Source organism: Argiope bruennichi, chromosome 1, assembly GCF_947563725.1.
Source record: "Argiope bruennichi chromosome 1, qqArgBrue1.1, whole genome shotgun sequence".
Taxonomy (NCBI): Eukaryota; Metazoa; Arthropoda; class Arachnida; order Araneae; family Araneidae; genus Argiope; species Argiope bruennichi.
The window spans coordinates 117,046,773-117,063,911 of NC_079151.1; the positions used below are offsets into that span (position 1 = coordinate 117,046,773).

Consider the following 17,139-nt stretch of genomic DNA (forward strand, 5'->3'; position numbering starts at 1 on the left):
CGGGGGACTTCCGAAATACCATGCTACTTATTTTACTAAGAGTGTAAACTGAAACGCGGGGATAACGTTAACAATAAAAGGCGTTGTTTTAATGTTAAATACAATCAATTGTTACAAGCAATCAAAACATTCACTTTGCTCTTTATAATAATATTGATGCTTTTTTTTTCTATTTCCCCGCACAAATGATTTTATTAATAGGATTTGCTATTTACAGAATCATTCACTTAATAATGAAAAGAACGATCCTCGCGAAATAAGGACTGTAGCACAGCTGGTTCTTTCCGTTCTTAGCCAACTTTACCAAATGGTATTTCATTCTGATATTTCATGTTTTATTACAATATAAGTGAATGGATTTTCAGAATTTTCATTCAGGGCATTGACTGGAAAGAAAATAGGTGTAAATAAAGCGTTTCAAAGCAATGTAATAGTTGAATATAATTTTTTTAAAAAAACAGCAGGAAAAGAAAGAAATATGAATGATATATTTTACAAACGCTTGAATTTTTTCCCCCTTCAAGTATATTCTTTCTTATAGAATATAGTATCTCTAATATGGCAATGTAAAAGATAGGAAGAAAAAATTTTCGAACACTGGTCTTTCAGCAAAATTCTCGCTGTTTTAAGATTTTAAAAATTAATTTATTGACACGTTTTAACTTGAATTATTTAATGCTAAAAAAATAAAAAAAAATAATATAATCAATCTGAAAAACTTGTCCAATCGTGGCCAGAGAATCAGAACCCATGCTGTTACGACTAATCTAGAAAGTCTGGTCATTTTTCTTATAAGACCACTAGGAACGCCATGAAGTACTAAGCATTAAATGAATATCTTTAAATTAGAAATTTCAAATAACTGTAATTGTGGAAACAAAATTTGAAATCGGATATTAGATAATTTTACCGCAACACCAATTTTCATTGAAGAATATCCAGAAAACTATACGTGCTTCCTTAAGTTAAGAAAAGAGAATAAATCATCACATCAGAATGGTAGAAACTACAATTTAATGTTAAGCAACAATTAAATATAGAACTTGCGAAACAAAATGCAGAAAATATTGATTTAACGGAATGCATATGATTTTGAATAAATAATTTTAATAATAACATGTTTAATTTCTAGTACAGCAAGAAGATGCTACATGAGATATTTTTAGTAAATGTAAGTTACTAAACATATTATAGCCTGGCTCTGACGAGTTGGCAGATGCGACTTAAAACTGCATGATATCAGATGAGTCTATTTCGGAGGTAAAACAGAAAGAAACGAATGTGAATGAAATTTTGTCAGGTCTAATTGTGTCTCTTTGATTCAAAACAATCAAATTCTTCTCTATTCTCTTTCACCTTTATAGTTACAATCCTTATGAAATGAGAGGGGAAAATGAAATTCTCTTTTCCTAAAATTTCCAGATAAAAGGAATCTATCTTCGTCTTGCGATTTCCAGATAGGAAATTTCTTATTACTAGCCTTGGACTTAGAACATATTTTAAGCCTTCATCCAAAATTAATTTCAGAGTGTGAAAGGATATTATTCATAAGCAAACGCCCTTCCAGATAAAATTAGAACTCTTTTAGATAAAATGGCAAAGCTGCTAATATATGCTAGTAGTTTTAGCAGTAAAAATGGAGCAAAATTATATTCAATCTTCATAAATTCAGTTTCATTAATTATAAGCAGTGAATGCCGCTTATTTGACATTCAACCAAAATGAATGGGGGCTACGAATATGTTCATAAAAATCAGAGGAAATGCTAATATTCCAATGCATTTTATCTCTTAATTTTTCCATAAAAATTAAAAGGTGGAGATTTGGTATCGAATAATAATAAAAATTCAGAAAATAGTGCATTTTATATTTGCCAATTAAAACAAGTTTTTAACCGCAAATAAAAATAAAATGCTACATCATCTAAAACTGTTTCTGACGACAAAAAGATAATTAAAGTTGTGTAAAAAAAAAATTAATGAATTTTAAATCTAGAAATAACAGTAAAACAAACAAACCTTTTAACCGAAGTAAAAAGTATCTTTACTTGAGAATAGAAAAATATTAGTACCACTTTCAACAGCAGTCACAAAATGATAACATTTCAAATAAGTAAAATATTAACGATCAAATGAAATAAAATGTAACGAAACTAAGCAGATGGTCACAACTTTATTTAATTTCAGTCATAAGTCGCATCGAAAACGATCAATAAACAGAATAGAAAATAGAATTTCAATTCAAATGCCATAGCCTTCGGCAAACTGCATAAAACGCTTCGATTACCATTTTCATTCATCACAAAACTAGATTTAAAAGGAAAGTCTCCAGTTTTAAACATCAAAGGAGATTTATGGAGCCATTTTCCTTGACGACTAATAGGATTTTAAGCAGGTTATTTCTCGGAAATTAAGTAGAAGTGCATAAATTTTTCGCAAATCTCTAGTTACTCGCTAAGCTGATTAAAACAAGCAGAATATAAAACTGCATCATAATAAGATTGGCGAAATCTGAAAGAATTCAAGCCGCCGTTCGTTATTCTGAAGAATTCCGATTTATATAAATAATATGCTGAAACAAATTATAAAATTAAGCAAAGAAATTAAATATCTTCGATGGACTTGTTCGTTTCGTATAAGAATAGTTCTTAAACGGATTTATATAATATGAAATAATAAGTGTGCTTATAAATGAAATTTTAATCATTCGTTTTAATTACAATATTAAATTCTTGATGACAAACTGTTCGATTTCAAATCCATTCAAAATCAAGAAACAGATTATCTCTAACACAAAGAGTTAAAAAAATCTCAGTTCCGATGGTTCTAATTACTTCATTTGAAAAAATATACAGTAGACTCCCGAATATTCAGCCTAATGGGGTGGAAGTGTATCCCGGATAGGCCTCATTTATTTGCCCACCAATACCAGAAGACAAAGTTTTTATACCAAAGTTCTTGTACTCACTATTACAATACGTATTTTCTTACTTCTTACAATACCCTCCATTTGTCTCAAATCACGTATAATGTGAACGCGGCCCGGTAAATCATAGAAGCGGTATCGGGTCGAGTTAAAATAGAAAGTACTGGTAATTTATATATGTTTACATACTGTACACTTCACGAATTACAAAAAAAGTAAGTTAAACTGCTCACATTTTAACATTAAATTCTATAATGAATAACTTAAATGCAGGAAACATAAACAATGTTGCCAATACAATGCCTTGTCTTCCTCATTTAATTAAGATGAAAGAAAGCTAGGCTGGATAGTACTGAAGTCGGAAAGTAGCGAACCGGATACTTGGGAGTGTACTGTGTTGGGTAAAAAAGTTTTGACAGAGGATTTTTAAAAATTCGAAAATTAAATTTAATCTAGGGTAATCAAGAACGAAAAAAAAAATGTTTATGTATGGTTTGCGCTGATGATTTTGTAAGAACCAGTACAAAATCATCAGCGCAATTGATAAGTAGAAAATATCATCTTTTTACTTTATTGCATCCTACTGACGAAATCGGTTTTAAAATCCGATTCCATTGGCATTTATTATTCTAAATCAATTATTACATGGAGAGAAAAAAAAACATTTAAAGTCAATTATTACCACATGGGAGAATGCCCTGTTTGATTGCAATTCTTGTAATTACACTATAGTCTAAACAGTGGGATTTTATTTGAAATAAAAAGTCATCAAATTTAAAGAAACAAAACCACTGCAAATGTCTCTTCCATATTAGGATAGCAGTTGCAGCTCTAGGTCAAGGTTAATTGCCCACTCTTTTTAACCTTCCTGCCCCGTTCGGTTGAAAGCGGCTGCGGAAGAATTGTTCGTGACCTCGACAGAATATCTCCCTACCGGTGGCGGGAAAATAACTGAAGGATTAGGAAGGGCAGCAGTAAGCATGCAAAAACTCCATTACGCAAAATGTATTTAGTACTTAAAGTTTACCGTACTAAGAATATAATAAATTTTAATTAAAATTTATTTTTTTTTTGCTTTCAAAATATATAATTGATTTGTCATGATAAGCAGTTTGCTTAGAAATGGGATCGAAATTTAAACTGGCGGATAAGTAGGAATTTCACTATATAGATAATTTATACATAATATCTACCCATTTAGTATCAAAAATTTTGACAAAAAAAAAGCGGAAGTGGTCCAAAAACTTTCAAAAACTTTTTCTCCAAAACTTTCTTGCATACTCTAATAAACTTGTCATGCCAGAGAAAGCCTTACAAGATAGTGGAAAAGACATACTTATGAGATATTAACTTTTGGCGTGAATTCAGCATTTTTACTGAATATATCGCGTTATCCTTGGCGAGTTATTTGGCGATTAATCCCTGGCATGCATTAGTAGTATCCATAAATTGAATTTGTGATTCATAGTTCATGTTTTCTCAACCGACAGAAACAAAAATTTGACACAAACTTGCACTTGCAGTCACAAAATCTCGTACCAAATTTGATATATTTAAGTCACTGCGTTTTTGAATTATCGTGTTTAGATATTTCTAAAAGTACAGACGGACAGACATTCAATCCGTAGTTGGATCTGGCTCAAAATTCGATAGGCATCTATCTACACTATAAATGTTAAATCCGTGTACCGAATTTTATTTTATATAGTTCTCTTTGTTTTGCAGTTATCGTTAACTTATATTCGAACGGATTTTACTCAAAATTTGAATAAATTTGCAAATTTCAGGTAAAGACTATATACCAAATTTTAACCGTCAAGCTCAGGGCGTTTTTGAGTTATCTTGTCACAGACATTTTTCCAATTTTCGAACTGAGGAAGGTCTAAAATGTGGAGATTCATCAAAATCTCGATTTCGAATTTTTTGATGATTACTTTTTTTTATACCATGTACTCGAGAAATTAAAAATGACAATAATTCCATTTTATTAAGTCCTTCAACAGCACACTCAAAGAACACAGAATCACAAAATGCACCATCTAGTTATGTTAAAGTAATTTAATTTTCTTATTTAAGTATCTTATTTTTCAAAGAATATCATCAAAGTCGATAGCGTGTTTGATCGAACATTTGCCCGCATCTCTGACGCTGAATTATTACTGAATATCCTTTTATAAATCTGAAATATATGGATGAAAGATGGCGGCCTGCACACCCAAAATGTCATCACTTTATTCTCTTCACTTCATAATAATGGGTAATGAAAAATAATTTTAAGATAGTAAAATAACATTTGTGAATGGTTTTAAAAGCCTTAAAGAGAGAGTTAATAAGAAATATTTTCATTCAATTTGCTGATTGTTTATAAAGAAAATAAGAAATATCGTCTGTAATTGTTCAGCCAAATTAAGATTATGAATGCAGAATTTAATCAATTTATTAAGCACTGTGACATTTCAAACATTAAAGTAACAATTAAAAACAATTTTAAATCAATAGAAAATGTTAAAAAAGTGTCTAAAAAACATAGATTTGACTACATTCTTTTTTTTTTTAAATTTCATGTTCGAAATTCCACCCCCCCCCCCTCCGTTTTACGAAACAAAAACTGAAATTAATATAATAGCATAAAGTGCAACTTTATGACGTCGATGAATGGTGAATTAGCGTGGAAAACGATGCAAATTGATTATTAAAATTAAGTAAGAATTAGAGTTCGATAGCAAAAAAATGTTAATGGTAAAATTACGGGTATGGAAAATATTCCTTTTTTCCATCCAAACTTTAAAATTAAATTTGCTATAAAAATTCTTAGAAACAGCTGTTACAAAAACACAGAAAGAACTGAAGCAAAAACTGAAATAACATACAAAAAGTTAGACAATAATATAATTGAATAAATAATCTTTTGAACAACAAATCCTAGTGATAGAAATACGAAAAATAACCATTTTAGATTTAATAACAAAATTCTGCATGGATAATTTATACTTGAAATCAGATCACGTAATTCTTCGTGTTTATAAACCACACAATTCTTCCGGAGAAATGAAAAGCACCCAATTAACATGATATAGGTAAACACGAACGATTATCTACCCACTCATTATCTATAAATGGTCTACAATTAACATGTAGTGAAACCATCGAAAAAGTACTGAATTCCGGTTCCGCCTGCGATTTCACATTGCCAGCGGTAAAATGTAATGAAGCTAAGTAAACAGCAAAGGGCGAAGCGCATTCTCAACTCGCCTCCTTAATTCTTTTTCTCCAGGTCAGAATTGAAAACGACCTTCGGAAAAGAAATTGATGAAAACTGCTTCCTCCGTTCTTAAAGCTTGCACTCGCACAAATGCGAGATTTCTTTATTATTTTTTAATGTGCATTTACTGAATTAAAGAAGAAAATTTTTCACTCAAGTTGTGGCAGGTTCACAAGTAAAATATTTGGCGGTCGTCCAAGGAAAGGTGTTAGGGAAAGGAATGACGTCCATGGATTAAAGAGAGAAAGGTAGTTGAATGACTGCTTAAAAGTGAAGGACATTTTTTTTGCCCACAACTAAACCTATTTTTCCAAGATGACATGCATTTCAAACATTAATTCAATTAATTGATCAATTTCTTCAACCTTTTACTTAAGCATCATATCAGAATCCTGTTTCCATCAAAGAAATTTATAAAAAAATTTATATAAAATTTGTGGATATTAATTTATTATAACATCAGTAAGACTAAGGGGCAGCAAAGCGAATTCAATGAATGATTTCGCGAGAGACTGAAAATATCTTTACACCGCTGTTTAAAGAACGACCAATTTTAAGCAAATTACAAAAGTTATTACTTTAACACCAAATTAAAATCTGCAAAATTTATTGAAAATAACTGTAATTCAAATTTGCCATGAATTTCTATGGGGGGAAAATACCTCTCACGGCAAAAGATACATTTTACAGAAAGATATACCAATAAAAAGAAAAAAATAGTGCGATAATTCTATCTTTAAATACTGTGAATTATCAAAAAATTACCATAAATTTTAATGTGATGGTCATAATTTCTTTATCGATCATAATAATTTACTTATTTGTAGTTTAAACATTTAGCTACAATCTCCATAAATAAACAGACAGAAAATAAATATGATTTAAAGAATATTTCAATAAAAGAAAACTTTAAATTTCAAGCAAAGAAATTAGTTCTCCTTTATATATGAAACTCTTGATAACCCAAAAATGTGGTTAAGCAAAGGTCATAAAATTTGCAATGGACGAGAATTTTTGGAAACAAGTAATTTTCTTATCGTTTCATGTAAATTATAATTTAAAACAGAAATAACCAGGTCACAGGGAAAATATATTGAAGAATACAGTGCCAAGAGAGAAGATGCTAAAGTATCTATATCACAAATTTAATTATGTTGCAAAAAAATTATAAGACTGTTGCTGACTTTGAAACTTAAAATTCGATTTAATCTAATTTCCTTTGCCTACATTTTATATGATTACTTGAATATCATTTTTCACAAAGAATGAATTCACTTGAAAACAACAAAATCATCATGATACTGCTTCAATATCAAAATCATTTTTCACGAGTGAATTCACTTGAAAACAATAAAATCATCAGGAAACTGTTAGTTTTAGAAGACAACAGTATTTCCATACTATTTATAATAATATTTCTGATAATGCTTTCTTCCCCATCTTGAAGTTAAGATGGCATTTTGTATTGTAGAACCTGAAATATTTTGAAAACACAGTTCATAGGTAAAATAAAATAAGATTATTATTATTATTATTACCAAAGATGTACCTGAAGACATAATACATACATCTTACCATATTAAATGATACAGTTATGCATAGATTTAATATTTTTTCATGTCCTTGCTAAAAAGATAGAAATGTTTAAAATAGGTTGAATAATGACAAAAAATGATTAAATCGTACTATGAAAAATAATTAAAATTCTATAACATTACGAATTAACAAGAAAAAAAAAATACAAGCCTATTTTATAGTTTGTAATTTTCATCAATTACAGTTAATTTTATATTAAAAAAAAGAATTTTTATAACAATATTACGTTGAGAAAAATGTTTCTTTATATTATGCCTGTAAATAAATAGCTGTATGGTAATGAGTATCAGTTACATCTGAGGAAACTAAATATAGATTGAATGCTAAAATTTCATTGAACAATTTTAAAGTTGTAAAAAAGTTTATTCAGGATAACACTGTTGCATTTTAAATTGAAACAAAAATAAGGGGAAGGTTCCATATATTTTGAAACAAGAACTAGAAGGGCGTAAAAGCAGATTTAAAAAAAAAAATTCAAACTTATGCTTTTCTATAATGTAATTTCATTAAGCATAACAGGTTCAAATATTTTTTATAAATTAAGTCAATTAAGGGCACATTACATATAAGCTGCAAACAATGGTTACAAAATATATAAACTACTGAGTAAGATCAGAAGAGATATGCATTATAAGTAGCTACAGCCATGTCAGATAAATTTTGATCTCTTCTATCAGTAAAAACATATTAAATAAAGCAGATAACTAGGAGGGAAAGGTGACAAATTGATTAACAGAAAAATGGTGTTTTATTCCAACTTAATCTATTTATCTCAGTCACATGCATCTAGGACAATCTCTTAAAAACAGGCATAAATTGGGTCAGAAGTTTTACTACATTTATTGTTAAATCCTGAACAAGAATTTCTAATCTATTATTTATTTTGTTACTTAAAGTATTTCCTAAAGGGTAAACTGGGTTTAAAAGAGGATTGAGAAATTGCTTGGGGTTAATTTTTCCACCAAAAAATCATAATTCTTAGCTGAAACAATAGTGGTTTTATCAGAGAAATAAAAAAAAAATTTAATCAAGTTAGAATATATTTTAATAAAACTTTAAACTTTAAAAAAATAGTTTTCAAATTATTGTAAAGTAAGAAGAAACCTTTTCTCAGCCAAATATTTAATGAGAAGAATTTATGTTTGAAATAATCTCAACTCTTAGAGTTTAATATAAATTGTAAATTAAAGATCAAAATTTAAAAAAAATGAATATATGTTTATAGAATGCATATTTGGTATTCTATAGGTGAGATGCGTACATCTGGAACTAATGAATTGGGCAGAAATATTCTTTGAAAATCAACAATGTACACATTTTAAAATTTTTTTTTGAAAACTGGAATTAAATGCAGCAATATAATAAATATAATTCCATAATAACAACTTACAATTTAAAATTTATCATTCCTTTTATAATAATTTAATTGCCATGATTTTAATATTTTTAAATTAAACTTTTTTTTTTATCATCATCTCTTTTTAATGTACTTCATAATTAAATGTTTCACTCCTCACAAAATCATTTCTTCTTTTAGTTAAATATGCATTTAATGGAGTCTTTTCCCTCTGTTATTAAAATCGAGGAGAATAAATGATAAAAACATGATAAAATAATGAGCATGTTCCCTTGCAAAATATATTTTCATTGAAATTTTGTTGAAATATTTTTTTTTTTTTTTTTAAATTTTTAAGCAATCATAGTTTGTCAAACTCCAAAAACTGTTTGTTATTTCTCATATAATTTGGTGCATAAAAATATATTATGTTAGCCTGAAATTGTACTTTATGGATTCAATTCGCATACACACCATAAACACTAAATGGATTGTGCTTATTTAATTTTGGTATTTAAATGCCCTTTGGCAGGAAAAAAACAAATATTATAACACCAAATAAAACAGTGCTCAGATATATGTCAAATAAAATGAACACTTATATTTTGCATGCGATTCCAATTTCATTCCATTACAGTTATTTTTAACAAAACTAAGAGATTAGGTATACGGTTAGATAGCTATCACAATTTGAAGTTTCAGAATAATTTCCTATAAGAAACATAGAATGCATAACCCCTAACATTGGTTGTACAGTCATTAGTTACATTTCTAACTGAAATATTATGTGTAACATAGTATTAACAATTATTGAAGAATAGATATTTCTAAAGAATTTTAATTAATTAAGACAAATAATTTCAAACATTACTCAAAATTATTTAACATTTATTATTAACTAAATATATAAGTGAAATAATTTTATTTACAAACAATTGCACTTTTTTTTTAAGCAAAATATTACCATTTTTTGTTAAACATTTATAATTTTTTTTCCATTAAACAGTAAGCACTTTTGCTTTAAAAAAAAAAAAAAAATCATTGCTTAGTTTAATATCAGAAACTCCCATATAAATTTTGTTATGAAGAATGATTTCGTTGTTTTTGTATATTCTTACTGGAAAAAGATTCAGCTTGGGGTTTTTTTCCTAACCATGGCAACATTTTTTTTTTTTTTTCACTATTAGTAATTTTTATTATATTCACTAAGAGCAAGGATTTGCGAGAAAAGAATTGTTGGCAATTTTTGTAGTTTCTCACTACATATCCGTTATACTGAAGTTTTTACCAAATTTCCGTAACAACTACAATCCTGCAGCTATTGAAGGATACGTGAATATCAAGTTATCTAACGACATTACCATTAATACTGAAATTCAACAATTATGTATGAATAAGACCATCAGCATTTATTTATTGGAGTGTTAAGTTTTTAACAGGTATAATACTTCACGATTTCAGTTTCTTCTTAACAATTCCTTAATTGTTAATGAAGCTAATTTTGAAAATGATTCTATTTTAAATATTTTTTTTTGTTTTGTTTATTCTCTTCACACACACACAAACATTAAATGCATTTGCTGATAAAGGAAGCATACAATGTGTTATTCAAATGACTTCTTTATACTTCAAGATATTAAAACAAAATATTCCATTTTTAGATGTTTTTATAAAGTTTGATAAAATCTAAATCCAGTGGAAATAAAAAAGACAAAAAGTGAGTATGGAAACACACTCAGAACTTATAAAGCTTCAAAAAAAAAAAAAAAAAAAAAAAAATCTAACATTTATTTAAGGTCTCTAAAAAGCATGAGAAAGAAAAATATTTACAAGATTGAGGAGTAAAATTAAAGTAAAAATGTAAAAATTCATGCAATTAGAAAATTTTAAAATTACAGGATAATTAAACTATCACACATTATATATTATATATAATTATAATACAGCTGATTAAAATATGATGACAGATGACACTACCATGACCTGACTATTATGACGCCATATATTTATTATTATTATTATTTAGAGGAAATACAGGTAGAATTTAATTTAATTTTATACAATTTTATAAATAAAAAAATTTAAGAACAGTTTTAAATTTAATATAAAAAACTAATAACAAAAACTTCAGGATCATGCAGATGAACAAAATGATCTACATGGATAATATGAAGTTGCTGCACATAAGTTGCAAGATTTAAGTAAATCAAAGGCATTGATTTTACTTCATTGAATGGAAAAAAGTGGTATATATGTTGTTTAAAATATAACCATATGAAAGAGAATACAAGAATTCTTAAGATCCCAATTAGAAGACTGGAAAAAGAAAATATTTCAAAAACTAGCCTTAATTCTTCAGCAAATATAAATAAATGAAAAAAAAAAAAAAAAAAAGACTGAATAAAAATTAACAATAAGTAAGATGTAGCTTAAAAAAAAATGAAAATTTGATTTTAGAGAAACTGAGCAGGTGGTCTTGAACCTCACAACAAATCAGAGAACAGCAAAAGAGACAAAGAGAAGTCAGGTGGGATGAGTAAACTTGGCAGAAGTACCAGATTACTACACTTGATTGATGCATTAAAAGCTGATGTTGCATTGACTTAAACATGTTGTCGCAAAAATACAAAGGAACAAGTGTAAAATGGAGACTAACTTGGATGCTTAATAATATTAAAATTACAGAAAGCAATGGATACAGTAACTTAAATTCAACTTAGAAATAAATTTAGTATATGTTTGCATTAAATTTGCTGAATTGAACAGGGCCTTTTCAAGTTAGAATAAACTAAGCTTCAAGTAGCTAAGTAAGAAAACTATGAATACTCAAAATTTATTTTATAAAAAGAAAAAGAATGCTACTGCAAACTTCTGTAGAATAATGAATTTAAAAAAATTACTTTCATGAATTTATTTTTTAATTGTAAATTTGTGGCTGTGTAAAACTTGGTTTAATTAAAACACTAAAAACTTTAACCTTCATATTTAATTAATTTAAAATTGTCGCAATGGCAAAAAAATGTATTATAAAATTAAAATTTGATCATTTTATTACTGAAACATTAGTATTTATCAGATTTATGAAATTTCCATTAACCAAGAGAATTCATATTATAGAGGCTAAAAACATTTTAAAATAATTATTATCTTTTTTTAAATGAACTTCTGTTGTTTAAAAAAAATATGTATAAAAATTTCTATTTCATATTTTTACATTGAATAAAATGAATTTTCTTTCCTTCACTTTTCAAAATAAACGCTTACTGAAGTCAGCTGAGACACTAAAAGAATAATAAACTAAGAGGAAATCCCCATTTGCAGCAAAGGTGCATATGTATTCCTTTAGGATTTCACTCTGCGAATACATTTATATTAATGTAATTTCTAGTTTCTAGAGCATTTTAAACAATTCAGCAATCATAATGCATGTTACAAGAATAAATAGTACTAAAAATGCTTTATAAATAGAAGCTTGTATTAATTTTCTATTTAGAATTGTTTATTCCAAAACATAAATTTTAATCACTTATATATTTCTCAGATATGCAAATGTAAATAACTAGCTTCTAAAATGGATAAAATTCTAATCATTTCAAAACAAATCAGGATAAAAATATTTTCATTAATTTTATAATCATATATTAAGTATATCAAACCGTAAACTAATATGTATATATTACTGGTAACCAAATAATTTTGAACGGAACTTCATAACAAGCTTAGAGAAAGTGCAATGTAATTAGTAATGAATATTTTTGATACATCAAAGCAATAAAAATTACCAAAAAAATCTATCTTCACTGCACTGCATGCAAATTAAAGTAAGCTGTCAACATTACTTGCACTTGCATGCATACCAAATGACATGTTACCAGAACTAATGTATCTAGGTCTAAATCAAAATTTTTTGATTTTTTCCCATGCTAAATTTAATTTCAAAAGCAAAAAAATTTTTCTGTCCCATCTAGTAACAAAAGCATATTCAAATTAATAGATAGATAAGGAAATAAAACATTAAATAATGATAAGCAAAAAAGAAACTTGGGCATTTGTGTCTTACAGTAAACCCTAGATTTTATCAACACATAACCGAGATATATTATCAATACGGAACCCAATAATCCTGGCATAATCCGAAAATCACCAAATAAACCTGGAAGTCACCAACACAAGTACAGTAATCTTTTTTTGGCAACATTTAATAAGGCAAAGTTTTTACGAAATGCTTCAATTAACAAAAGCTTCCTTAAAAAATTTTATATACATTGCAAAACTCGTTATCCAAAATTTATATATCGGATCCCATTTGGTATTACGCCCAATAGATTAAAATGACTTAAGATTGTGATTCAATCTTGTCACCAAGCTCAAGAGATGTTCCGATGTTCACCAACCTTAAAATTTCATGTAAATGGTCATTATTCTAGTTGAGGTTGGGGAAGTAACTGCTTGAAGAAATATCAAGTTCACTGACATATTGTAATATTGCATCCAACCAGCCGCTCCACTATTAAACACCTTATAAGCCCAATCTCGTCATACCTTTTAAATGCACCTAGTTAGAGTATCGTATGGAATAATTAACAGAACTGTGTTTTATAAATAAAAAACTATATTCACTCCATACTGTACATTATTGGTATGTAATAATCACATGTAAACAACATAAGAAATATAATCATAATAATTTACTACAGCAATTAGTAAAACATTTTATATTTTTATTTTCTCTAACAACAATTTAATACTAAATTGTATTACTGCAGTGCTATAATGGTTTTTTTTCTTCTTTTTCTTAACATCCTGATGCTTTTTTTATTCTTAACTTGATTTTACAAACTAAAAACATACAATCAGAGAATTTCTAAACTGTTGCTGATTGATTCATTAAATAATATGTTTTCAACTATAGCTACATTATAATGCAGTGAAACAAAAAACTTTATGAGAATAGGATGCAATATAAATATTTATGAATGTAAAGAATTACATATTTAAAATTTTGAAAATTTCTAATAATATTTTTATCCATAACTTGATATTTAATGCAGAAATATTAAATATTATTTATATACAATAATGCATTATTAATTTAATATTGCAACCGTTATTAAATAATATTCGTATAAAAATTGTAACTCGTAATAATGATAGAAAAAAATGATGCACTAATGAAAGATGGTTCTTAAATAGTAAAATAATAAGATCACACCTATAAACTACAGTATTGCCCCCCAAAAACAGAGTTTTTGTGCATCTACAATTAAAAATAATAAACTTGCAATTATACTTAATATAGAAAAATTGTAGTTTTCATTAATTTTGGAAATCAGTGGCAAAAAGCATGGTAATTTATAATCATTTATACATTAAATATTTAAATAATATGATGATAATAGCCTAAATAAGTATAATGAACATTTAAATAAGAACAAGGGTATTCATATCACACTGAGCTAATACTACAAAACAAAAAAAAAAAAGGATAAAAATAGACTACAACTTTTTAGGAGATTTACAATAAGCCCAAAATTTACAGATTTATTCATTTTACAGATACTGTATAGTAAAATTTTTAATTACATATTTGCGATAGATGGATAATTTGAAATAATTTAATACTCTTTTAAGCATGTTAAAGGAAAAGATAAATATATTAATTTTTACATTAAGTATAATCGAAAAGAAATTTTGTCATAGAATTTCCAAATGGTACCATGACATTCAGACTTAAACTTATCCTACCAAAATTCATTTAACTGAAAAAGAAAACCAAATCTATAAAAAATTCAAATTCTATAGTGCTAAATATATTTATCAATAAACTAATAGCAAGAATTAAATAATAAATCTTTAAATTTTTCAGTAGCCTAGCTTCTAGGACAAAAAAGTGGTTCAAATCTAACTAAGCCCAGTATTTTAATTTCGGTAAATAAAACCACCTTTTACAAATACGATGTGTTAATCTACTTTTTATCAGTGATTAATTTAAAAAAAAATATACTAATGCAAGTATAATTTAAAATTTCATTAATAATAAACACTTATTCTTAATATTGAAACATAAGTTGTTATAGAAAAAAAAATGAAATAAAAAGGTCTTTTTCGTGAAAATTGCTCAAAAATCAATGCAAGAATTAGGAAATTTAAAATGAATTTCAGAATTATTAAAATACATGCCACCCATGTAAGAAACGGAAAGTCTGAACTTACCCTTCAATAGAGGTAATGCTTGGAGTTCCACATCATTTGTAGATCTATACCTAGACGATCCTTGGGATTTCTTTGGTTTTCTTTTCAGAGATCCTTTTTTAAAGGGATCGATTTTATCCACAAATTGAGTAGCTGTTAAACTTGCTCCGGAATGGGCAGAGGTCATGGCTATTTGGTTATGTAAATATTCCAATCAAAATATATAAAGTACGTGGCTTATTTCCTTATCTTTGGTAACAGGAAATTCAGTAGTTCTCTAAACATCACAACAATAAATTTAGTTTCTCAATGGAAGACATACCTAATATAAAAATTTTGAAACGAATAAATTATCTTGTGGGACATAAATACTATAAGGTAATGCTATACAGTTTTGAAGCATTTTAACCGCTGATATCGATTATAATTTAATTTGGTTAATTTTCTGAAATAAATTGAATACAATAAATCTAAAGACCACTGCATTTACAGCCGAATATTTTCTAACCGACACTTTCAACTGGACAGTTTTTAAGAAAATCTATAAAACGCATACAATATTTTCATGATATTTAATTGGATGTGATTTCAATAATGCTAAGCCTAATTTTGTGACATCAAGAAGTAAACACTGTGTACATAATTTTGCACACAAAATCACTGACGGTATATACGCTCTCTATTACACACAAAATGTAAGAATTGAGTTTTTTTATTAATACAAAAATTACGATATCACACCAAAATTTCGTGATCACTGTCGGGACACACCAGACACCAAGAAACCGTCATTTCACTATTGCCAGGGATTGAACCAATCCGATTGCAGATGATATAACTTCCAAAAGCATCTATCGAAATATGCTCTTCAAATAATGAAATTAATCAAGCAGAAAGTAAAACCTTTAAGAATTAAAATTAGAAAATACATTTACTTATTTTTCAGTTCAAGATTTACCCGTTAGTATTTCTCAAACAAAAATAAGTCGTAAAAAATTTTTTTGCGAAAAAGAAAACCAAAACTGTTTTCTCTTTCGTTTTTTTCACTTCTTCAAATATTCTGGAAAACTCATAATTTTATTAAAAATTTCAAAAGATATTATCGAGGTCAGTAAATATATATTTTCCTTTGTTTTTTAAATTAATTTCAAAATAAATAACACTACAACTTTATTTATATTGCGATAAGATTTTAGACCAATCACTAGTTAGCGGATATGACGTAAAATTCCTTTCTAATTAAAAAGAGGGAGGAAAAAAATCTCCGTTTTTAAATCTTCATCATTTAAAATTAGATGAAAAAGAAAAAAAATTCGAATTAATTTTAAAAAATTTATAACAGTGTCTAATTTTTTTCTTTTGTTTTTTTAAATAAAAATTGTCATACTAGAGCTTAACATCAATAATTGATGAACAACTAATTCAAATATCCTGAATCAATCCCATCCAAAAGTCTGTAAATATAGGCTTCAAATTTGTCATGCTTATTCAATATCATCAAAGAGAGAATTGTAACATCATTCATAAAAGTTTAATAAGGCACATGAACTAAGTATAAGAAAAACTGATTAAATGAAAACTTAAAATAAATGTGGAAAAATTAGAGATGTATAATCCACGATTTTTTTATAACAAATAACATTGCTATTGTTATTTTTAAATATGCGTTCCAAATATCTGTTATTTCAACCATATTATTAATTAAAAATTATTACTTAATATTAAATATTAAATTTATTAATTGTAATTAATACTTAATTTACTAATTTAATTAACGTGTGATTGAATTAATTTATCTGTTTCAGCTGACTTCTTAAATTTTATTTTT

The 17,139-nt window shown here is 27.1% G+C and overlaps 1 protein-coding gene across 1 annotated transcript in view; it reads right to left on the reverse strand.

The window, feature by feature from the left end:
- LOC129961738 (serine/threonine-protein phosphatase 2A 56 kDa regulatory subunit epsilon isoform-like) overlaps positions 1–16,126 on the reverse strand; it is a 107,634-nt gene extending 91,508 nt beyond the window's left edge. The window contains exon 1 of the mRNA XM_056075291.1: positions 15,333–16,126. Coding sequence (XP_055931266.1) covers positions 15,333–15,498 — 166 coding nt within the window. The 5' untranslated portion in view covers positions 15,499–16,126. The remainder of the gene's footprint in view (positions 1–15,332) is intronic.
- Between the last annotated feature and the right edge of the window lie 1,013 nt (positions 16,127–17,139).